Here is a 24,657-nt window from a genome sequence, read left to right as displayed (position 1 = left end):
TTAAAATGAGAGTCATCACAGTGTCCCCTTTTTTGCTCTTCAAAATATGGCAACCCTAAATAATAATAATAATAATAAATTTCATTGCAAAAAAGGGTGCCTAGACATTCTGTTGTGGTGACCATAATCTCCATTTAAGGTGCCATTTGGCAATTAGCTTATATATCTGAGTTTCTTACACTGCAAGTAAGTGTGCACAGGATTATGGCAGAGCTTTCCAAACTGTGTGTTGGGATAAGTTAGTACAGGGGTCCGCAATCTAAGGCCCATGGGCTGGAAGTGGCCCGTGGAGGTCGTTTGACCGGCCCATGAGTCGCCCCTGATCCAAGATACCGGCGAAGCACAGCACAGTGCAGAGACTCACTTCCGCTGTGCCAAAATTCGCTCCTACGCAGATACTGAAAATCGTGTCTGCACACCTCATGCAAAAATCACCTCATACGTGCCCGAAGTCCAGCCCACAGAGGGATCTCCATGGGACCGATCCGGCCCAGGCAAGATAAACCTTGCTGACCCCTGCGTTAGTGTGTCAGCTGCAGTGTGTAGGTGTGTCGTGCAAACGCTCCCCATGCTCGCCTCAGGGCTGGAAAGGGGTTGGTTTAACCTCTGGTTTGCTAGTAAAACTGAATTACTGTGTTGCGAAATGATTCATGTCTAAAAAGTGTGCCACCAACATGAAAAGTTTGGAAAGCTCTGGAGTACAGGTTTGGTATACTCTCCTATGAGGCTATTTGTCAGACTAGGTGTGAAACAGGGCTCCTGTGCCTAACGCATTAAAGGGATTTAGATGCAACTTCTCCCATCGAGGTACTGCAGTTTTAAGAAGCTTTACCTGCCAAAATTCTCCCTTTCTATGCATGGATTAAACTGTCTTAATGCAGCTTAGAAGCTCTACATTGCTATGGTGTTCTGAAGCCTCAGACCTCTTTAGTGTGCCTGAGCATCTGTACGTTTCCTGAGTACTGTACAAGGCCATGGGCATATGGGAGAATCTCTTATGTCTGTAGCCTCATGTATTCTCTATGAACTTATTAAATAAACAAAGAGCCCCTCCCCCATAGTCTTAGAAGGTGATAGATTGCAACTTTGAGTGGGGTCTCTTCTCCCTTTCCTTGGAGGTAACAGACATAAGCAATATTTGTGTGCATGGGTCCCAGACATCACCTGAAGATGTTAAGTGCAGATAGCATGAATTCCTGTCTGCCTAAAAGGGTGCACTGCTTATTTTCAGAAAACCAGAAGGACTTTTGGTCCCACAAGCTTCATGTTCAGAGAGATGTCAAGGTTGTTTTGCGCTGTTGTTTTGATATGACTTTTCAGTGGGAATCAAAATACATTTTAGTGCTGGGAGTAGCACCCTCTATTACTTCTTCATGAAGCTCATAGTTACACTATGAAACTCTGTCTCACTGGTGGCAGTGATGGCTTTAAAAGAGGATTAGACAAATCCATGGAGGAGAGGGCTATCTATGGCTACTAGCCATGAGGACTATGCTCTGCCTAGTTGGAGGAAGTCATGCTTCCAAATAGCAGTTGATGGAGGAGGAGAGTGCTGCTCTGCTGCAGGAAGGGAGACAGCTGTTGTGCCTGGGTCCTGCTTGTGGATTTCCCACAGACATCTGGTTGGCCACTTTAAGAACAGAATGCTGGACTTACCCCAGCACAGATTATGTAAGCCACTCTCCACATCACAGTTGCACAATGTAGCTGGTGAAATGGTGCAGAGTTTTTCTTAGACTTTGGTGAAAACTCCCCAAATTCCGGTCAAACCATACTTATGTGAGATGTACATCATTGTGGGCAAACTTAAAGTGTGGGGTTAATTCACTGCAGCTTTCCCTGGTGTCCTCCAGCTGTTATTGAACTACAACTCCCATAAATCTGGCTCATTGGCCATGTTGGCTGGAGCTAATGGGATTTGGAGTCCAGCAGTTGAGAGGGTACTAGGTGAGTGAAGGCTTCTTTACTGCATTGGGTGACTGCTGTCTTCAGATTCTGACTTCATCATTTATATATAGGCAAGGAGCAAACTTCTAAATCCTTGAACTATTTTGCTCTGAAGTAGCCTTGGGTGCTATTTTCTTAACAGATGTCAATAGTCCTACTTGTAGATTTGTGATAATGATACTGATAAAACTGCAGCTTACTCATCTGCATAGCCAAACACTCCAAGGCTTTAAAAGTCTGCTCCTCTATCATATAATTGCATACCACCCAGGTCCTGCCTATTTTATTTTGAGTCCAAATTCCTACTGACAATAAACTCCTAGTGTACTTCCCCTGCCTCACACTTTGGCCATAGTGAAGTTGGACACACATTCTGACTGCAGGGGAACTCAGTATTTTTAAGAACCCATTAACCCTTTGTGCATCTTACAAGGTTAGAATACATGCTGATCTTCAGCACATCCCTGCACAAAGTGCCTGTTTGGTGGGGACAGCTTGTCTCAGTCTACTTGGTGCCCACTGAACCTTGTAAATTGGTTGGCTGGATGTGCTCTCCAATCATTCAAAGTCCATGCAATTTCTGAGACTTCTTTGTGTGGCAGCTTTCCCATATTCTAATATCCACATGGTTGAAAGCAAAACCATATGGATATTGTAAGAATAAATCTGTGAGTAAACCTGCCACACAGCTGTGCTATGTAAGTCAAGGCAACTTCTGAAGAGAGGAACAGCAGTTGTGTGGAGAAGCTGCTGGAACTAATCTGGGTTAATTTAAAGGAATTGTCAGATAAACTTCACCCCAGAGTTTCAGGCTGTTATAAGTCTCTGCTAATCTTTCTTCTTGTGCTTTCTTTCTTGGTCTGATTTTTGGCTATATAAAAGTACTTAGATCACAAACCTAAGTGCTTTCTCATGGAGGACAAATTCTACTGAAACTAGTGAGTCCTTCTAGGACATGTAAGTAAACATGATCAGGGTGGGAATGCAAACATATCTACATTCCACGAGTATCAGTGGAATGTAAGTACTTGTGTGTGCAGTGAATTTTCCCTAGTGCCAGGGTACAGGGTCCCATTTGTACACACTACTTCTGTTGCTGTACTTCTATATGATGCTAGCATTTCCCTTTTGTGTTGCTACATATATGGAAGCCCTACTTGGACTCATGGGGCAGTTTCACTGATTTGTAGCATGCATGTTATGAACTGGAGTTCTTAAGAATTGCTTCACCCAATAACATCAGATTTTCAAACAGATTATTTTAAGAGCTATATGAAATGGTGGCTTTTGTTATGTGGTGTTGCTGTCTTTAGGCATGGCAATGCCCAGCTAACTTTGTCATTGCTTTAAGATCTTCCTCACAACCATTGGCCTTTACTTTGTCCCCTGAGTCGTCGTCATCATCATCCTCTTCTTTGGTGATCACTCATAGCTGAGTAAGATTGTCTTCTATGAACATGGTCTGAACAGTGAGTCTATAAGTGACTGTGGAGGCCAATTCTGGATCTAGACGTCCTTCCATAGGGGGGACATAGGTTTCTGGGTGGGAGTTGATTGTGATGAGGGTTTGCCAAACATGCCTTCCTCTTAACACATTTCTCCCTTTCATCCTGAATTCGAGCATCTTCAAAGTCCATGACACCTTTGGTAAAGGCTGTTCTCCAATTGGAGCGCTCACAGGCCAGTGTTTCCCAGTTGTCAATGTTTATACTACATGTTTTTAGATTTGCCTTGAGAGAGTCTTTGAACCTCTTTTGTTGACCACCAACATTACGCTTTCCATTTTTAAGTTCAGAATAGAGTAGTTGCTTTGGCAGACGATAATCAGGCATCCGAACAACATGACCAGTCCAACGAAGTTGATGTTGAGTAATCATTGCTTTGACACTGGTGATCTTTGCTTCTTCCAATACACTGGCATTAGTTTGCCTGTCTTCCCAAGTGATGTGTATTTTTTTCGGGGGCACTGTTGATGGAATCTTTTGAGGAGTTGGAGATGACGCTTATAAGTGTAAACATAAGAGTGGCATCCTGTCAACCAAGGCTTGAACCAAATGCTTAAAGATCACGGGCATAAAAAATAAACAAATCCCCAGTGCCAGAAATATCATCATTAGTGTGTAAGTTCTGACATCCTTGGTGGGCCACTGAGATTAAAGCACCTGTTTATAAGCTCTCATTGGACTGGAGTTAGTCCAACAAAACAGTTTGGTCAAAGAAATAAATTTGTGTTTTTTATGCCACGTGGAGCCTTCACTCTTCAAATAGGACCTCACCAGGCCAATTTCAGTTGTGCAAACAGAATGATGTGGCAGCAGTTATTAACTAGCTATTGTCTTTATCTGGATTTACTAACTTGAGCTCACTGGAGCAGACAATAGAATAGTTGCTTGAATCGGGAGCTTCCCTGTTCAATCCTCTGCAGGTCTGCTCAGAAGTCCTAGAAAATTCAACTTCCAGGCAAACATTTATAGGATTACAGTCTCAGTTGTGCTTTTACGGGGCCAGAATCCACACTAGAAATAAACATTTCTTTTGACTTTGAATTGGGTTTGGGGGGCTGGCTGTACTTTTTTGCATTTTCCCCTGGTTTATATATTAGGTGACCCCGTGTATTTTTGAAACAGCTGGTTTTGCAGAAAGTTTGTTTACTCCAGTGCTTTTGAATATATAATTGTGGTAGTTGTGGTTGGATGTGGCAAGGAGTGCAAGTGTTTGTTCCTTGGAGGCTTTATGCATCCCTTTTGAAGTACAAAGTACTCTGAAATGGATATGTATTTAGTGGTGGGAAATTGTAATAGCACTTTTATGGTACTCTAGAGTGTTCAAACAATGAATTATCTCAGGGTTTTTTTATTATGACTCTTTAACTTTATGCTTCATAACTAGTTTCTTGATTATAACAAATGTAAAATGAGCCCCTAATCTCACCTTTTAATAATATATTTTGTCAGTAGTACAATCCTACTAACTGAATTGGCCCCATAAGGTCTTGGGACTACTTTGTGTTGGACTTCATTTGCAGGGTGGCAGCTCTATCATGAAATGTCTTCCTGGCCAAGAAGAGCAGTAGTTGTTGGTAGAAAATACTGAGTTTACCTAGCACCGCTCTGTTCCAAACAGCCATTTCATCTGCTTGTATCAACCAAAGAGTCTTGTGTATGTGTGATGGCAAGTAGAATCATTCTCCCTGCCCGCACTTCTAAGGAAGATGATTAAGGTTGCAATCCCACTTACCAAGGAGTAAGTCCCATGAACTCAGTGTGATGTTACCTCTGAGTAAACATGTATAAGGGTGTGTTGCCAATGCCCGCTAAATATAGGACTGGATGCTGTTTAACAGAGGTGTCACCATCTGTTGAGTAATGAGGTGTAATGGTGTCCTTTTTATTTAAAAGTGAACTGATTCCCCCCCTCCAGTTAACTTTGCATCCTACCCCAGTTAACTTTGGTCCAGTGCCATATCTAATGTAAGCAGTGCCTATAATTCCATCATTAATTTATCCTTTTGAGTTAATGATTCCCAGCTGGCAATCATATATTGCCTTAATTAAATCAAGCACCTTTTTGCATTTCCTGAGATGGCAAAGCTGGACTCTTTTTTCTCCAGAGAAGGTGAGAGCACCTTGCTAAAAACGGAATGTATTTTTGTTTCATTTTTTACGTATTAATGAACGTATTTATGAACACTTTAATAAAAATATGTAAGTTTTAATGAAAATATAAGAATAAAATTGGCAAAAAGTATCCATAAAAACATCAAGAATAGAGATGCTCTTTTGATTTGACTAATCTCTGAGATAACGCTTAAGTGATACAGCTCAGAATGTCCCAGGAAGCTTCTCCACCTGTAACTCCTGTTATGTAATGGCTATCATGTCATAGCGAATGCAATCCTATCTATGTGCACACAATTGTCTCCAGTAAAGATTCAAAGCAGTATACAGTGGTACTTTGGGTTACATACGCTTCAGGTTACAGACTCCGCTAATCCAGAAATAGTACCTCGGGTTAAGAACTTTGCTTCAGGATGAGAACAGAAATTGTGTGGTGGATGGTGCAGCAGCAGCAGGAGGCCCCATTAGCGAAAGTGGTGCTTCAGGTTAAGAACAGTTTCAGGTTAAGAACGGACCTCCGGAACGAATAAAGTACACAACCAGAGGTACCACTGTACAGTATTGCTAATTTTCCAGATTATTGCTTTCAGTGATTATGTGTATAAGATATGCATATGTGTGCACAGACATACTAGCATATCCGTTAACAATAAGATATTCAAGGTTCAGCTTTGGGATTGGTTATGAAAAGCATGTTATTTCATGCAGTTGTACCCTTTCTATGTAAGTTCTTGCCCAGGAAATATAATGTGGAAAACAAACAAACCCCTTACTCAACCATAACTTAATTGGGAGGTCCTCTTTGACACAAGCATAGGAGAGTTAACATCTGGCTCTTTGAGATTGTTCTATGTCAAGCAACTGGAAATCTGAAAACTGACACTGGAAAAGAGGGAGTTTATGTGCAGCATTTTCTCCTGATGATAAAAATATGCTGCTGTCTTTTCCAGCCCCGAAGTGGTTACATTTTTGTGTGTATTAATCTAAATGCTTTTGCATGCACATGTGTCTTGTAAATAGCTTTGGGATCCTTTAGGGTGAATGGCAGCAGACAATTGGAAAATGTTTACTGATTCTGGAGTGGGATTCCAAATAATTAGATTGAAATCTCTCTTCCTTTTGCTTTCTGGAGACTGTTAAAAGCGAGCCTTTGTCCTGAAGTAGAATTTATTGCAAAGGAAGGGATGACAGATGCCTTGAGAAGGGAGAGGAAATTGCAAGAATGAACTCTGAGCTTTTTATTTTTTCAGCTCATGTATTCACAGTAAAACTATTTTCTCTGTAGTTGACTATCTCTTTCTCAGATGAAGTTACTGAGCAAGGATGAATTAAAGGGGATGAAGTGCTACATTATCAGACTGCAATCATTTTAAGACCAGCTGAACCACAAGGGTGATTTGTAAAGTTAGGGGATGCGGTGGCAAGTTGTCATGTAGAGTAGGTTGTATTTTGAAGAACATGAAATATCATCCAAACACAACTTGCCTGACTCTTATTTTCTTGTTCTTATCTGGAATTTGAAGAAATGGAAACTTAAAAGACAAATGGGAACTCCCCAAGACCAAGTTCTTTAAAGAGTGCACTCTGAATCAAGCATAGACATTGCTTTGCTGCTTAAATTCTTCCGGACTAAATAGGGAGTTATCGCAAATTAAACTTGCAAATACATCAATTTTCAAAAAGCACTCGGTCAGCCTTTTCTGAAACTTTATGTAAGTGGTTTGCTATAGAGGGATGAGCTCATATGGATTCCTTGGAGCTTCTGATTAAGCGCTAAAACTTCAACTCTTTTATGTGTGGCAAGATAAAATTTCAGTGTGTCTTGTGCAACACCATTCGTTGTTTAATAACTGCTGTATGTGAGAGCTTAAGATTGGACTTCCTTTAATCTTGTAAGTTATTATGTATAGCAATAATGTATTATCTTTATTAAGAGTCTGGCATCTTGTAAAGATCTGTGCGAAATCTATGGGAAATCAGCATTCCTTTAAATTTTGATGTTGTATATTCTCAATGTACTGTTCTATTTTATTTTTTATTAGTAAGAGATGTACTTTTTTGTTCTGTTTTCTTTTTTTAATTTTTCTAAGTTTTCTTTGTGTGTCTATGTTGATTTTTAAACCAATAAAGATTGAATTTAAAAAAAAAAATTTTTAGATGTTGTTAACTAAAAATCTTGCTTTAATAGGCATTGATTGCTAGGAGGAACTTGTTTTAATGTGCATTGGTAGCGGGTGGCTGCTGGAAATGTAACACCTGCTTAGGGTTGAAGTTAAAGAGAAGCAATTTGGTAGTTAGAATATAGCCGTTGAAAGTAACAGAAGCCTGAATTTTGCACCTGATGATTTGCGAAAGGAACAGGGTGGGAGGCTATAAATACACGAAGGCTGGTTTTGGAGAACAGATACTTATTTGAAACATTTACAGCGTGCCTGCCTGCTTTCCCATACTCACTTTGTAGATTTTAAAACAATGTAGATGAAAACAAAAGTAGATGAACAGAAAAATGCTCCACTTACTACTCTTTGCTTACAAGAAACAAAATCTTTAAAAGATGGCTTCTGGAACTTCCTTCCACACTGGGAGGTACAAAACACTGTAGTAGTTTCTTTTCAACCGTCTTACATAGTTGTGATTCGTATTTATTACTATTATTATTATTTATTAAATTTCTATACCACCCTTCGCCTGAGGATGACAGGGCGGTTTGCAATATAAAAACACAAAAATATACAACACAGAAACAAAAGCAATACCTCCCACTGTTTAAAAGGCCATATATTGTTTAACCAGCCAAAGGTATGGAAGAAGAGGAATGGTTTTGCTTGGTGCCTAAAGATGTGCAACAAAGGTGCCAGGTGAACCTCCCTAGGGAGAGCATTCCCCAAGCAGGGAGCCGCTGCAGAAAAGGCCCGTTCTTGTTCTGCCACACTCCGGATGTCTCGTCCGGTTAGGTTCATATTTAACTGATAGGGTATTATGGTATGAGCTGTCCTGAAGGTTGCTGCCTGATTTCTCCCCCATTTGGCACCTCTGTTTGAGAACCCATTAGGTTGTATCCAGTGATAGACAGACTCAGAGTAAACACATTGAAATTGATGGACATGGCTTGCTTAGGTACATTAATTTCAGTGAATCTACTTTGAGTAGAATTTATTTGGCTACAACCCATTGTCATGGTCCAGCTGCAGATATGACAAAGTACTAATGTAGAGTTGTTACTGGTAGTCTGGGTGTGGAATGAGCACACATTTTTGTTTCCAGGTGAGAGCCTTGATTTACTGTTTCTGCATTTTACATTTGTACAGTAGGTTTGCAGACACAAAGACAACAGCTGGGAGACAAACATAAGTTGGGCTGGATTGGATGATACAGACCAGTGGCGTAGCGTGGGGGGTGCAAGGGGTGCAAGCCGCACCGGGCGCAACATCTGGGGGGGCGCGCTCGCTGCCTCCGGAGTCGCCGAAGAGCCTCGGGCGCAGGCTGTAGCAGAGCCGCGTGTCTCGCGGCGCCCGGCTGAAGGCGCCCGGCAGGCAGCGGCTCTCAGCGCTCGCCGTGGAGGACGCACCAGGCAGCCCCTCCTCACAGCCCCGCCTCCGCCGCTGCTGCTGCAGCTGCTGGGCCATTGCATTTTCCTCGCCTCTCTGCCCCCCTCCTCCTCCGGGCAAGCGGCGTCGTTTGGGCAGCAGTGCCAGCGGCAACTTGCAGGTTAGGGGTTAGGGGGGGGCACAAATTACGTGCCTTGCCCCGGGTTAGGGGGCGCAAATTACTTGCGTTGCCCCGGGTGCTGACAACTCACGCTACGCCGCTGATACAGACTGATCACTCTCCTATGTGTAATGGCAGGGGGTGAGAGAGCACCTTATCTCGCTGCTCATGCATATACCTCAGATACCATTGTTTATCCACGTTTTAATAAAATACTCACTTATGGTCTACATGTGCAAAATTCAAAGCATACAGATTCACTTTACACAGTTGATTTCTCATATAAAATTGTGTAGTGTCTTCTGAGCTTACACTCACTGGATTTTCTGCATGCAGGCCCCATTGAAACATTTTTCCATTGCTTGGATAGCCATTGCTTGGTGTTGGAGGCAAGATAGGGACACTTCTGCTTTCCACCAGGTGTAGGGGAAAGATCTGGCTCTGTAATATCCAACCCAGCCCATAGTGGTTAAGAGACCCAGGAAGCCCTCGATTCAAATCTTCTCAACCGTGAACACACTAAGGTGGCTTTAGGCAGGCTGTTATCTGTCCGTTTCAATCTCTTCCATCTGTAATATCCTGAGGTAATTTAAGTGAAGTACTATGACCACATGAAAACGAACTCTAGAAATAAATTGTTACTGTTTTGCAGATACTTTAATGTGTATTGGCCCTAAGAAATGTTGCCTGTCTCCTCTTCACCCCCTCCCTTTACTCCCAAATTTTAGGGTGCTTGGCATCTGAACAAAATAAACTAGACAATAAAACTGAGGCACTACACTAATGATGTTACGAAGCAGGATACTAAAAAATCCTATCTCTTAGATACTCTGCTGTTAACTCTGGAAAAGTTAATTACAATTTAGTAAATAAGTTGTTCTTGAAACTGCAAAATATCCAACTTGAGCTGACCATGGAAGTTGTTAAAACAGATTCATAATGTGACAGGTGGAGCTAGACTAATCTCAACAGTCCTAGCAGTTTATTGTCCTGACAATTGGGTGAATACTTTCATTTTGTTTCCTGCATATCTAGATTTTCAAGGCAATAGATGTCTGAAGATCGCAAATCACCCAGCTGCTAAACTCTTTTGCCCTTAATTCTTATAGGTATCTTATATCGGTCAAGATTGCAAAGAAATCCCAGCATTCCTAGGAAGAAACTATGGACGCATTGCAAAAAGACTGGATCTTAGCTTCAACTTGTTAAGGTAGGTCATGCTTTGGGTTTGACCATGGAGCAACACAAATGAAGCCTTTTGCATTTTTTAAAGAAAGTATTTGTTTTACTACATGTCATCAATTTCTGTACTGATGTATTGTTTACCCAATTATACGAATAGTGCATTAATATAGAGCTAGTCTGTATGCAGAAAAGAGTTTATGGTTAACACTTTCTTTGGATATTTCTTTGGAAGAAGAATGAAGAGGAGATTATCAGTTGCAAGTATCATTTTGCAATGTAATGGATGCAGCTTACATTGTACAAGAAATTTGCACTATTTTTCATCTGCTTCTGCTGAAAGAAGAGATGAATGAAAATGTGTTCTCAGAACAGATCAGGAATTGCTAAGTTCTCTGAACTGTCTGAGACTTTGCTGAGTCTCTTCCAGAGTGGGATTGCTTTAGAATAATTTTTAAACTCAACTTTCCTATTTTCAGATATGAAATGTATTTCTTGAACAAGCGTGCCAATTTACCTATCTAATTGGTTGCTGTAGCAATAGGAATGTATTGGATTACAACCAAATATAGCCTTTTAACAACAGGCGCTTAAGTTAAAGCCATATATTCTATATGCCTTTTGCACGGCAGAATTATGTTTGCTAAGAGATACATTTTTGTATGCCTTTCTCTGCACATATGCCAGGATACAAAGCGCTATCTCTTACTTGAAGGCTAGGGCTACAATCCAATGCACAAATACTTGGACATAAAAACAGTTATTTACTTCTGAGTAAAATGTGTGTTTAGGAGCAAGATAATGGTGCAATCAGTTGTTTTTTTTCATGGAATGGATATTAAATGAGTGGTCATCAGAAATAGTCATAATTTAAGGCAGCATTGTAGAGCTAAAGTTGGAGAGTATACATTACTATGCTGTCCACCTGAATGGGCTCAGTGGATTATTTTGGTGACCTACAGAATGATATCTCCTGGATCCTAGTGTTTGCGATGAATTTCTAGTCCCTGGTTCTAGTAGAAAACCCACTATAATCAATTCTATATGTAACTTACTGGCTACACTTGCATGTCACATTCTTAATTCTACAAACTGTGGCTTGAACTCTACTTGCAATCCCTGTTTGGAGTTCTTGCTCAAACATCTCTTGCTGATGTGTAACAGCAAACTGGTTTAATCAAACCAGAAAATGTTCAGCTAAACTGAGCACACACAGGGAGGAAGGAAAGCATGAATATGGTGTTAGTTCCTGATCCTGGCAGTATTTAACCTCAGATATATTTCCCCACTCCTCTCCCCGCCTTGGATAAGAAAGCCTTTAACTTAATGTATATATTGGTCACAATTCAAAGCTTATAAGTAAAGCCTTCAACTTGTTTCTATGTATTTCATGTTTCCTTTTAAAGAATGCTATTTTAAGAGAATCTGGGCTGATTTGGATGTAACATCCCCAACTTGCTTAACCCTTGTTTGAGATCATGCCTTCTCATCGTGCATCTGCTTTAGCACTGTAATCCTGATTTATGCTTTGAACAGATTTCTGTTATATGCAAAATGTGGGTTTGGTTGCAGCCTGCCCTTTCTCCCCTTCTTGGAGCTGCAGGGTTGATTGTTGGGGTTATCAATTAGTCTGCACAGAGCCCTCTGGCACATGTAGATTTTAGGTTAACTATAAATTCTATGCTTGTTCATCACCCATACTGAATAATTTACCTTTATTACCAACTTGAAGGGGAACCCGCAGCAGTAGGGAATTCCCTCCTCTTTCAGGGCTGTTATAAATGGTCAAAATGATCTGGGTTATGTTGCTACTTTGACCCAATGGTGTTAAAATTGCACTGCTCTGTCCCTGGGTGTGTTAGATGAGTGAGAGTTGATGCCAGATACTCTATGCACACATTCTGTGTATGTCAGAAAGAGGAGTGAACTCAGATCCATGCTATTCCACAAGAAACTGAGGTACATCTATCCCTTACAAGATGTGTGTCTAAATCCACATACATGTCCAGCACTCATACAAACTCCCAAGAGGTTTAGGATTTTTATTGGAGTTAAACATGTGACTGTTATGGTTGTGTGTTCCTACAATTGACCTTATGCTCACAAGAAGTTCATGCACCAGATAAATAAATAAAGATTAGTTTATTACTTGAAATGAAAATGACAGAGTAAATGGATGCTGCTTTCAGACAGAAATGTTGCAATATAAGCAGGCAGCAAATCATATAGCATACACACCTTGATTCTGAGAGTAAAAAGTATTCCTAACCATACCAAAAGCCTAAAGAGTGGGTGTTACAATTTGCCACACTAAAAGGAAAGTGAGAATGGGAGGGGATGGTTTTTCTGTCCTGAGGTAAACAGTCTGTTCTAAGTCAGGGATCTACCATTAAAATCCTGTATTAGCCAGCCAACAGAAATGTCTTGGCCACTCATCTGTTCCATGTCCAACAAGAGTGAAAAGGAAGGTCCTGTTGGAGTTTGAGCTAATCTGGGGTTTAATTATTTTGGATCTGTGTTACCTTGTGGAGAAGAGAGAGAGGTCTTTGGGATGAGTAAGTGTCAACACCTTTATTCCCTTGTATTATTATTTCTTACAAATTGGTATCTGTTTACTATTCTGTTTACCTTGTTAAATTTGAAAGTGAAAGGACATGACTCTAGTGAGAAATGACACCCAATTTATATATTTATTGAATCATGAATTCACCTTTGGAAGAAGATTATTTTGTCTATGTGGAACCCTAATCTTTCTTACAGGAGGTGAAAAGTAACATTTCCTGGTAACCACATCAGACCCTGCCTAGTTTTTGCAAATGTGCTAGCAGTTTTATTGCTGTACAACAAAAGTTTAGTGTGCTGATCCTATACATCAACTACTGGGAGGTCAGCGTATTTACTCATACCTTCCTGGAAATGTTTAAGACAAGGACTGGTACCAAGGTCATAATGAGAGTCTTTTTTATATCAAGCTATACCAACTTCATGGATGCCATGATTTGCTTGAATGAACCATAGAAAAAGTTTGGATTGCCAAACACCATTACACTCCATCTCATCTTTCTCTAGAATCCCCTTCAGGCCAAATCTCCCTCCCCCAATTTTTGTCCTTCAGTTTCAATTCCAAGTCCTCAGACACCATTTGTCAGCCACTGTATTTGATTGGTTTTCAAGGCATAAGAACAGCCCTCCCAGTCTACCAATAGGGCTTTACAGATTTTAACTCCCTAATCCCTCTGTCACACTGTTTGTCAGTTTTGTGCCTTTTTGTGCCTTAGAGCCACCCCATATCATATTGTCCTTGTCCATTTCATCTGGCAGGTTCAAGAGAAACAAGTAAAGAGAGATAACGTATTCATTTCCACAACCAACTAGAATTATTTATTTTGTTTCTAACTGGCTTCCAGTTTCTTGGCAAACTGTACTTTGACATTCTATATGAATCTGGCACACAATGGTTTCCTCACACCACAGGTTGCCTTCAAACTAGGATCAAGCACAGGTTTTATTGTGGTTCACCACTTATGATAAATTGCTGTACATGAAGAGAGGATGTTAGCCCAAGATTCACTGATTTCCATTCAACTATACATGCCTTGTGAAATTGTTTTGGTGGGATTGGTCAGAGGGGGATGACAAATAGGGAGAAAATGGGGAACTAGAGGAACAGGATCTTGGGAAGGGGCCCAGTATGCTACGAGATCTTAGTTTGGATCCAAGGGAGGGGCCAAGCAGATTGTCCGAGGAGAGGTCTGCCCCAGTGTCACCGAACACACCAAGCATAATCACAGCTGGCTTGTGCCCTGTGCTGCCTCTCACCAGTGAAGAGCCTCCCATCTTCGTCAAAGTACTTGTAGAAAAATCAGTGAACCAAGCCTGTTGCCTCCTTCCCTGTCAAAAAGGGTGAGAAGATGACTGTGCCAGTCTAAACAAACTCCGCAAATACAGCCTACTTGGAGGAGTGCCTATCTGCTTGCCCCGTCCTGTGGCTCGGGACGCCAACTGCACAAATGACTGTGTCTGCCCCATTTTTCCAAAGGAAAGCTTTGGGGGGCATATCAAATGTTGGGACAATGTCTTAGCTTTTGCCTAGCCATGGACTTAAGAGAGATGTGTCAGCTGTTAACCTGAATGCTTTTTACGCTGGCTTGTGTATCGAACTGACCTATACATCAAAGCCTTTGCCAAAAATGAAAGTGGTAAGCTGAGTACTGCATCTGCTAGGATGGGCCAGGACAAATGCAGTCATTGTTACCTGTACTTATTGTTTCTTGGTGGATTTCTTGAGATAGGCTTGTGTAGCTTCTGTTGACCAAGTGGCTTCACGGTCCTTCCTAATCCTACCCACCCTTCTTTCCATCCGCCTGACTGCTGATGGAAATTAAAATAGCTTGCATTTCCCATTGTTCCAATTTGGGTTCTTTTCTGAGTAGCAATGATTATATTAATTAAGGACTTTTTGTCATCTCTCTCTCTCTCCTTTTTATGGTAATTCCTATGTGAATATAAATCTTTAAATGTAATTTTTAAAATAGTATGAAATATTATGAGAATCTGGTTTTAATGAGAGATTTCTCATGGTTCCTGGAAAATTTTAAGTAGAAAAATGTAAGGTAAAATTACTGACAGCAGCTATGCAGATTCCTCCGTCTAATTATTCTAGGGGAAGTAAACAGACCTTGCTTTCAATGGAGTAGCTGAAATGAATTAGGTTGACAATCTTCTGACACATTTGCCTACTTAAAAAATTAGGAGGAGAGAAGGCAGCTGAATACGTTGAATGTTTTGATGAGCATAACAAGAAAAAAACCCTAAAATTCATTTGTATCTTGCACTAGCTATATGGGGCATATGAACTGAGCTGATAAAGGCATGAAATTCTCTGCTTTGCTTAAAAAAAAATATTTGAGAGACAAGGGGTGCAACCCAGAGAAGGTTGGGGACACTAAGTGGTCATGAGAACAGAGGCCAAGGATAATAAAAGTGTGCTGGTAGCTCTATGTGCCCATAGCAGCTTTTGTCTTGTGTTCAAGAAATATATTGGATTCAAAGGAAATTTGGGATGTGTCCTTAGAGCAGCTGCTGTTTCAAGAGCAAACACTTTTTGAAGTGGCAAACAATTTTTGAAGCGGGAGGCTTTTACAAAAATGTCTTGTGATGTGACTCGGGGAGTTTGCAATTCAAAGACCCAAATAGTGAAAATCTGAGACTGTTTAAGGTAGATCTTTAGGTTCTACCCATAGTTTAAGTCCCATAGATCTCAGTAAATGAGACCTGATTGCTGACTGAGAGACGGAAGTATTGCTTGAACAGAAAGGAGAATTGGAAACTAAAACATACAGCTTCAAGAGGCAGCTGTGAAACTGTGATGCTGTGAGGTTGCCAGACCTCTTTTAAGCTGCCAAAGAGTGAACAGTCATGCAGTTGGTAGGGTGCAATGCTATGGCCAATCTTCAAATGAAATATTTGAGTGTTTGGCACAATATCACTTAGTTACCTTGAGATTCTCTAGAGAGAATCCCTAATCTATTTGTCTGCTGCCAATACCAGTAGAATTTAGGGTTGATTCCCACATGCTTTTTGGATGCCTTCATCTGCCCACCTGCAGTAAAACATGTATCTCCCATATTGGTCTCTACAGCCATAGCAGGTGCTGTAACTCTCCAATGGTTTGACCAAAAGGTGCATTCTTCCATTGTCTCCCGAGACAGATGGATGCCAACAGAACAATTGGTGACTTTCAGGTGAATGTGTGAACAGCGTGCTTTGGAAAATACTGAGTTTAAATAAACAATAGGGTGATGGGAAACTTCTGTCTGAGGTGGCTTGTCTCTGCTGCTGGTTAATCTTTTACGGCTCATTCATGCATGCAAGTCTGTCAGTGGTGGATCTGCATATCTGAACAGTTCAGAGAGACTCCTAATTTTCTCTAGGGTGTGCTCAATAATTTTAGAAGACAGCTGGAAGAAGGGTTGATGATTTTCCAAGGGTGATGCCAGTCAATCCATTGTTGAGGTCAGAAGAACTCAAAACTCTCTTCACAAGGATGCACTTGTGAATGTTACTTTTGCTGAAGTGTCAGACAGCATTTGGATTCCATTTTGCAGGTACCTTCAAGCTTTTAAGATTTGCCTGGGACACCACTTACTTCATCGCTGTTACATCTCTTTGCGTGGCTTATTATTGTAGCAACAAAAGAAAGATTTAAGATAAAGCACGACATTCTCATTATAGTCCTTAAGACGAATCTTCATTCACTTTAATATGTGAGAAAAATGCACTATTGTTAAAACTTTTCTTTATGGGTACATTTATTAGGTACTGGGAATATTTTCACTGTAATTGGGTAAATCTTAATAGTAGCAATTGCATATTTATCAGTGTGAGAGGCTGTTATTAATGTAGCTGTCATGCACAAACACATTTCTGCATGAAATCCATTTAGTATGTGCATTATTCGGTCTGGAATGTCACCGGGACATCAAAGCCCCCCTTAGGCATAAGAGCCCAGTGCCCTGCTGCGGCTGCAGAAGGGGCTTGATCAATAAACGTAACATGTTAATGCGGAGCAAATAGAATAAAAGATTTTCTTTGACAAGACATGAAAAATCACCTTGTGTCAGCTGGCATGGCGATGCCATTTCAGCAGAGACACTTGCAAACTTGATCTGACAAGTAAAGAGGAGAGATGATGGTTATAAGGTGCTTTTGTTTCAAACTTCTTTTTTGACCTGTCAGGCTTTGAAGGAGCCTGAATGGCCCTTTTTTGTCATGTGAAAATTGTAGTCTTAGGCAGTTATGAAGCAGTTATCTCTTCTCAAATTGTGAATGCTGCTGTTTAATTGATTCACTTAGCATTTGAAACTGTCACGCATTAATAATTGCTAAATCCTGTAGGTACTCTCTGATGTGTCATGCTTAAATGTGTAGTTATCAGAAAATTAATATCCTTAATGAACCAGCGCTTTAGACTAGCATTGCATGAAATTCTCCTTTGCCCTTTCATTTGCTGAATGTATACCAGCCAGTTTTCAGAGTGAACCCCTCCTGGAGGATGGTGCATTCTTTTTGATGCCCGACAATTGCCAGATTTGCTTTGGGTACACAGTGTGCTAAATGACAAATACAGTAATTATACTGGAGTTAGTAATTAACATAATTATAGTCAATTATGACAAATACAGTGCAGAGCTAAATAAATGAGAGGGGGGAGAAATTAGCAAGCTAATTGATTTATCTTGTTCGGTGTTTGCAACTGGCAGTTGTAGCCTTCCCCCCCCCCTCCTTGGGAAATAAAGTGATGTTTACACATACTGGATCTTGTTGCGAAGCTGTTCTGTCTTGCAACTCTTATGTATACTTTTCTAGTTTTTTTTAAAGACTGAAACTTGGAAGGGGGAATTTCCTCCACCTTACTTAATACTGAGGTGTTTTTTTATTGCCTAAAACTAACCCGTTGAATTTGGTGCATGTAATTCTATTTTTCTTAAACAGATTTGCCTTTGCTTATCCACCCATATAGATTTTGTTTCTGCCGTAAAGTATTTGAAGCTTATTGTAATTCTCTTCCCTGTGGCTTGTTCGCACAGATTGCGTCAAGTAACTAACGAACTTGTACAATTTACAAGACGCACCAGACCACAAGATGCACCCAGTTTTTGGAGGAGGAAAACAAGAAAAAAAATATTCTGAATCTCAGAAGCTAGAACAGCAAGAGGGATCGCTGCGCAGTGAAAGCAGCAATCGCTCCTGCTGTTCTGGCTTCTGTGATAGCTGCGCAGGCTGCATTCGCTCCATAAGACGCACACACATTTCCCCTTACTTTTTAGGAGGGAAAAAGTGAGTCTTATAGAGCAAAAAATACGGTAGTTTGTTGTTCTAAAATAATCCAATATGAGATGCTTGCCTGTATTTCTCACTTGAATCGAAAGCTGTTCTGATTGAAAACTCTGATAGAAATTTCAGAGGGTGCTAACACTTTCTTGTGTTTAAATATGGATTTGTTTCAAACAGTTTAGAAAAATAGGGTCTGGAATGAAAAAACACTACGCATGATTTTCAGCATGTTGATAGGAGCTTTCCAGCTCTCTCTTCCTGGTGGCATCTTATAACTCCCCTGTCCCTGAAGATAATGGGCCTTTTGTATCAGCACTCCTTAAAGTGTGAAGGGCTACTGTCAGTAGTATAAATGAGTAACCGAAGTGCTGCCTGGAAGTAACCTGTATAGGCAGGTCCCTCTAGAATTCAGCCAGGAGCTATATTACACACACACACACACAGAGAGAGAGAGAGAGAGAGAGAGAGAGAGAGAGAGAGAGAGAAGAGCCAGTGTGGTGTAGTGGTTAGGGGGTCAGTTAAACATGTTTTAAACTTTGAGAAATTGCATTGGCAAAAATGGAACTCCACAGCGCCATCTCGTGTTACAGTGTTATAATGCATATACAACACATATAAAACACTTTTTCTTTACCAATCTAGCTGAGTCCCAGGGTTCAAATCCTCACTTGGCCATGAAGATTGCTAGGTGACTTATGGCCATTCTCCGCCCCTCAGCCTAATGTACCTCACAACGTTGTGGGGTTTAAATGAAGAGGAGGAGAAAACTATGTATGTCACCTTCAGCACCTTGGAGAAAAAGGTGGGATATAAATACAAACAAATAAACAAACTTTTATCCTGCCCCTTTTCCTAAGGTTGCCCAGTAAAGTAGTAAAACAATAACATTAGAAACACACTTAAAGCATTTTAAAACAATAACATCTAAAAACAGTCAATGTTTTTGGCTCTATCAACTTGGGTTGGGAAAAGCTTTTGATTTCTCATTTTTTTTCTAGCCAAATGCTCAGTTTTTCCCAATTTTGCATCAATTTGCAAAATTTTCTTTCAAAAAATCTGCACATTTTCCCTAATCCAGGCATTTTTCTAGCATACTGTATGTGTTGGTATGTGTATATGCATATCTCTGTGTTAAAATATTTCAGTTGGAGAAGAGAACTGTGAGTTTCAAAGGATAAATGTTTTGGTTTGTTTATTGGTTCAGGAATTGCAGAATAGGTAGGGTTCATGTTAAAATGTGACCTGAAATAATTTCTCTTCCATCCCTAGTATATGCAGAAGGAGGAGATTGAAAAGGCACAGAGATTTTTCTAGAACAGCAAGGGATAACTCTGAAATCAAATGTGACAAGGGTACTGGTCCAGACACACTTAAATGCTCTCTCTAAAATCACCATTCAAGATGCTGACACAGTAAAGAATGATAAGAGGAGCAGGAAACTGCTACATCATGAAAGCCTTTGTCTTTTACTCTGTACTTTGCTCCCCCTGCTTGGTGCTGAAGAAGTACCCAATGTGCTGCAAAAAGGAGGTGGCAACCTCGGTAACATTGCAGGCACAATACAATTTGGTAGCTATTTTTGTGTGTGTTAGCCATGCTAAAAAGAGCCACTCTGATGTCACTCTGTCTATTACGTGAAGTGGCGCAGACGATTGTCATAGAGCAAAATGAGGAAAACCTGATTATCATGACAGCATCAAAGACCAGTGCATTTTTTTTCAGGCTGAGGAGCCAGTGTGTCAGATTAGACATGCATATATAGTAATTATGCTGTCATCCAGGTCATAGTTAATATAGGTTTGTAATTCAAGTTAGAGTCTCTTTCAGTAAAGAGACACTGACAACCAGGGAAGGCTTGTGCTTTGAGTTTTTGTGGTTGGTTTCCATTATGTGGTCAGTTGGTGGCTGAACAGTTATTTTTGTCTTGGTTGCTCTTATTTCAGTGTTATTTTGGCAATAGTGAGAGGACTCCTGGCCAAGATCTTAGTTTATGTTATGATGCCTTCTTGCATTTCTTCCTCCTTGCTAATTCCTTTCTCAGCTTGTGAACAAAAGACAAGAGAATTGTTAGGAAAACATGTTTAAAAAGCAGTTGATAGATTTTGTGCTATACTGAAATTTCTATGTCAATGGAAAAACTTTTAGCCTGAATTCAACCGTTCAGTTTGGATTTCTTGACTGCACTGACATGCAATTTGATTTTAAATGCTGCATTTAAAGCTCTCTGGGGTTAAGCTGCTTGAGGACTGATTTGGCATGGGGAAATGGCACTGTGCCCCCTTCCCCATCTGCCACCTCTTCACTCCTGATTGCCTTCACCAGAAGAGGGTTCTCGTTATTTAAAGGGGGCCATTGAACCATCATTTAACAGATTCATATGTAGTGTGCAGTTTATAATTTCTGATAACATGCTTGTCAGATATATGTGATATTGTTGATTTTCAAACTATAAGCACTCTGCTTGTTTGAGGCTTGGTACACTGAGTGTTGTTGTTATAACACTATATTACCAGTTCTTCACCTAAGGCCTCAGGGCAGGTTACAACCATTAAAACACGAGAGATCTTATATATACAGTGGTACCTCGGGTTAAGTACTTAATTCGTTCCGGAGGTCCGTTCTTAACCTGAAACTGTTCTTAACCTGAAGCACCACTTTAGCTAATGGGGCCTCCTGCTGCTGCGCCGCCGCTGCACGAGTTCTGTTCTTATCCTGAAGCAAAGTTCTTAACCCGAGGTAATATTTCTGGGTTAGCAGAGTCTGTAACCTGAAGCGTATGTAACCAGAAGTACCCACTGTATATATACATATATAAAATACCCAGGCAAAAAAGGGCAGTTCCAGCACAGCTGTCAACCCAACATTGGTGTCAAAGGTAAACTAGAGGAAAGCATTATAAATGATCCAGCACAGAAGACCAAGCCTTGCTCACAGAGGATCAGTATGGCTTCTAAAAAAGGAAATATCAGGTCACCAACTTAGAGTATTTTAAGGGTGGTATGCAAACATGTAAAGTCGCTATAAAGTCACTATGAAAGTAACTGAATGTTACACTAAGGTGATTATTCTGTCGGGACAAGCATTTCAGCTTCCCAAACAGAATGATCCACCCTCTTCTTCTGCTGTGTGCTGTTCTGAGGGTATCCTGACCACTCCCAGCAGAGCCAATTTCAGGGGGTGCACAGAGAAAGGAGAGGAAGAGTGCAGGGTTTCTGTTGACAGGATTCATTCGCTGAATTCTCCCCAAATACTTGAATTTTAAAAAAGCCTTTGACATAGTCTAGGCATAGACAAACTCGGCCCTCCAGATGTTTTGGGACTACAACTCCCATCATCCCTGACCACTGGTCATGTTAGCTAAGGATGATGGGAGTTGTAGTCCCAAAACATTTGGAGGGTTGAGTTTGCCTATGCCTGACATAATCAGTTGGCAAAAGTTTCAAAAAAATAAATAAATGTTTTTTTTCAGTAGTCATCGGATAAAATAGGACCTAACTGCTCATCAGAGAAAGGTAGCAGTAAACAGTAGTTTTCACAATGTCTAGAAGCAATTAGTGTGGTCTCTTAAATATCTTTATTTGGATGGGTTGCATTTAACATTCATAGATGGTCAGGATTGGGGGTGAATAGTAGGTAGACTAACTTAATCAGTGACCCCCAAACTATTCAAGATGGCATCATTTTAAGCAGCCTGTGAGGAGCTTCAGAATGTTCTCTTCTGGATGAACAGATATAAAAATGGCATATATATTTCAGTAGAAGTTAGTGCAAAGAACAGCAAATTTCAACTTCACATTGTGCTTCAAAACAAAACTTTACTGGGAACTACCTACGTCTCTTTTCTGGCTTGCTCTACAATCTAAGAAAGAACTCTGTAATGTTACATTTACTACCTCAACATTGTCAAGATAACAGATAATTGGGTTTGTATGGCAGTTGGATTACTAAGAGTTCATCTGCTGAATCTGTTTATCAACAAGGAAGTGTAAATATGTGTGAAATTTTTATTTTTATTTTTTCATGGATTATTCACATAGTTGAAAAGTGGCATTGTATATCCTGGTACTTTTCACCAAAAACAGCGGTGAAATTTTCAAAAGGGCATGATTTTCTGGTGCCCCCCCCCCACCAATTGTGTGTTACTTTGGATCCTAGCATCTGTGCACATTGCACACAATTAATACAAGGGCTCTTCCTGAATGTCAAACATGCACACATATATCTCTTGTTAAAGAAAATTAAAATTGAACCCTTTCCTGAATTAGGAAGATGTGACTTATCTGTATAGGGTTCATTTTACAAAGGCTTAGCTTACTCATGCACATCTAGTTCCTCATTCAAAGCTCTGATCAGCTTTCTACTGTGCTGGCTATTGCTCAACAAACTAAGATTAATTGTGTAACATCGTTTGCAACAAAGGCACAGCTTCTTCTTGCAAATCTGCCATAACTATTCAGAAGCCTGTTGCTGTTTTCAAGACACTTACCTGCAGCTGCAAATATATACTGCCAGCTTTACTCTTGAAAATGAAAATTGCCAATATTAGTTGTGTGTGCCCATGGTTGCAACGTGTGTGTGTGTGTGTGTGTGTGTGTGTGTGTGTGTGTGTGTGTGTAATGAGAACAGCCTGTCTAAATGAAGTTAAGCTGGAAATAGTAATTTGCTCTATGGGACACTGAGTATCATAATAAATTAAAATTTGCACACATCCCAATCTGTAGCTTAGAGCTATTCATCTTTCTTTTTATGGCTGTGTAGTTAAGAGTTCTTAAATTAAAAGTGCATTAACCTTTTTGCGTTTTTGCTCACATTTTTGACTCTGCATCAGTCTTCCTCCCCACTGCCTTAATCAAAAGCTGAAGTGAAACATCAGTTGCAATGGAGTGAAAAAGCAACACAAACACATTCACATAGTATTAGGAATAACTTATAACAAACAAACCAAAACACCCACATCTTCTATGGAACTCAGGATGACATACATGCACCAGTCTCATTTTATTCTTAAATTAACCCTGTGAAAAGTTAAGGTGTGTAATGTAAGCTTCATGTTTTTTCTAAGAATGCTTCCATATTGCAGCACTTCAAAAATTTAGTCTGGAGTTGCCATGCTGTATTCACCAACTGTTTACAGGGCAAGCCACATGATGCCATGATCCATTAATTGTTGTCCTGTATTTTCCCTTTAGTTCTTTTATTTTATTTTTTACCACAGAAAGTTCAACTTTTTTTGAGAGAGACTGAAGACTAGTGTAGTTCCCACATGTGTAAATTCCTACAACATTGCTCCTTCGTCTTTAAAAAAAAGGGGGGGTTGCTATGGACAGTAACATAATCAGAGAAGTGAACTTATTGCAGCTCAGAGCACACTCAAAACTATGGAGTTGGCACCAATTTACCACCTTGTTTTATTTTAAGTCAATCTTTTAGTGCTAACAGACTTTCCCGGCTATATTGTTTTTACAAGAGTGAAATAGCTATTAAAGGGTTGGAAAAAAACTTCTCAGGTCATGGCCTTTAAGCATCTTGACTGGAGAGGTTTTATCATCATTTTGAAAAGAATAGTATTACAGTGTTAGTAAAGGTAAAGGTAAAGGGACCCCTGACCATTAGGTCCAGTCGTGGCCGAATCTGGGGTTGCGGCGCTCATCTCACTTTATTGGCCAAGGGAGCCGGCATGCAGCTTCCAGATCATGTGGCCAGCATGACTAAGCCGCTTCTGGCGAACCAGAGCAGCGCATGGAAACGCCGTTTACCTTCCCACCGGAGCGGTACTTATTTATCTACTTGCACTTTGATGTGCTTTCGAACTGCTAGGTTGGCAGGAGCAGGGACTGAGCAATGGGATCTCACCCTAATATTTCAATATTTTAAAACTATATGCTGGAGGAGATTCTTGAGAGTCCCATGGACTGCAAGAAGATCAAACCTTTCCATTCTGAAGGAAATCAGCCCTGAGTGCTCACTGGAAGGACAGATCCTGAAGTTGAGGCTCCAATACTTTAGCCACATCATGAGAAGAGAAGACTCCCTGGAAAAGACCCTGATGTTGGGAAAGATTGAGGGCACAAGGAGAAAGGGGATGACAGAGGACGAGATGGTTGGACAGTGTCCCCGAAGCTACCAGCATAAGTTTGACCAAACTGCAGGAGGCAGTGGAAGACAGGAGTGCCTGTCATGCTCTGGTCCATGGTGTCACGAAGAGTCGGACACGACTAAACGACTAAACAACAACAACAACTGCAAGAGTGTTTTAGTGCTAATTAAAGCACCAAGAAGTGAATCAGGTGATAAATTGGTAGCAACTGCAAACATCATAGTGAATGTGTGCTGAGCTTAAAATGGCTGCTTATGTGAATTGGACCTT

The 24,657-nt window shown here is 40.5% G+C and overlaps 1 protein-coding gene across 1 annotated transcript in view; it reads left to right on the top strand.

Annotated features, from left to right (window-relative positions):
* Positions 1–24,657, top strand: part of LRMDA (leucine rich melanocyte differentiation associated) — a 775,035-nt gene that overhangs the window by 4,416 nt on the left and 745,962 nt on the right. The window contains exon 2 of the mRNA XM_081191960.1: positions 10,382–10,482. Coding sequence (XP_081048086.1) covers positions 10,382–10,482 — 101 coding nt within the window. The remainder of the gene's footprint in view (positions 1–10,381; positions 10,483–24,657) is intronic.

This window comes from Podarcis bocagei (genome assembly GCF_964188305.1).
Source record: "Podarcis bocagei genome assembly, chromosome: 4".
Taxonomy (NCBI): domain Eukaryota; kingdom Metazoa; phylum Chordata; class Lepidosauria; order Squamata; family Lacertidae; genus Podarcis; species Podarcis bocagei.
This window is presented reverse-complemented; position numbering and strand designations above follow the sequence as displayed.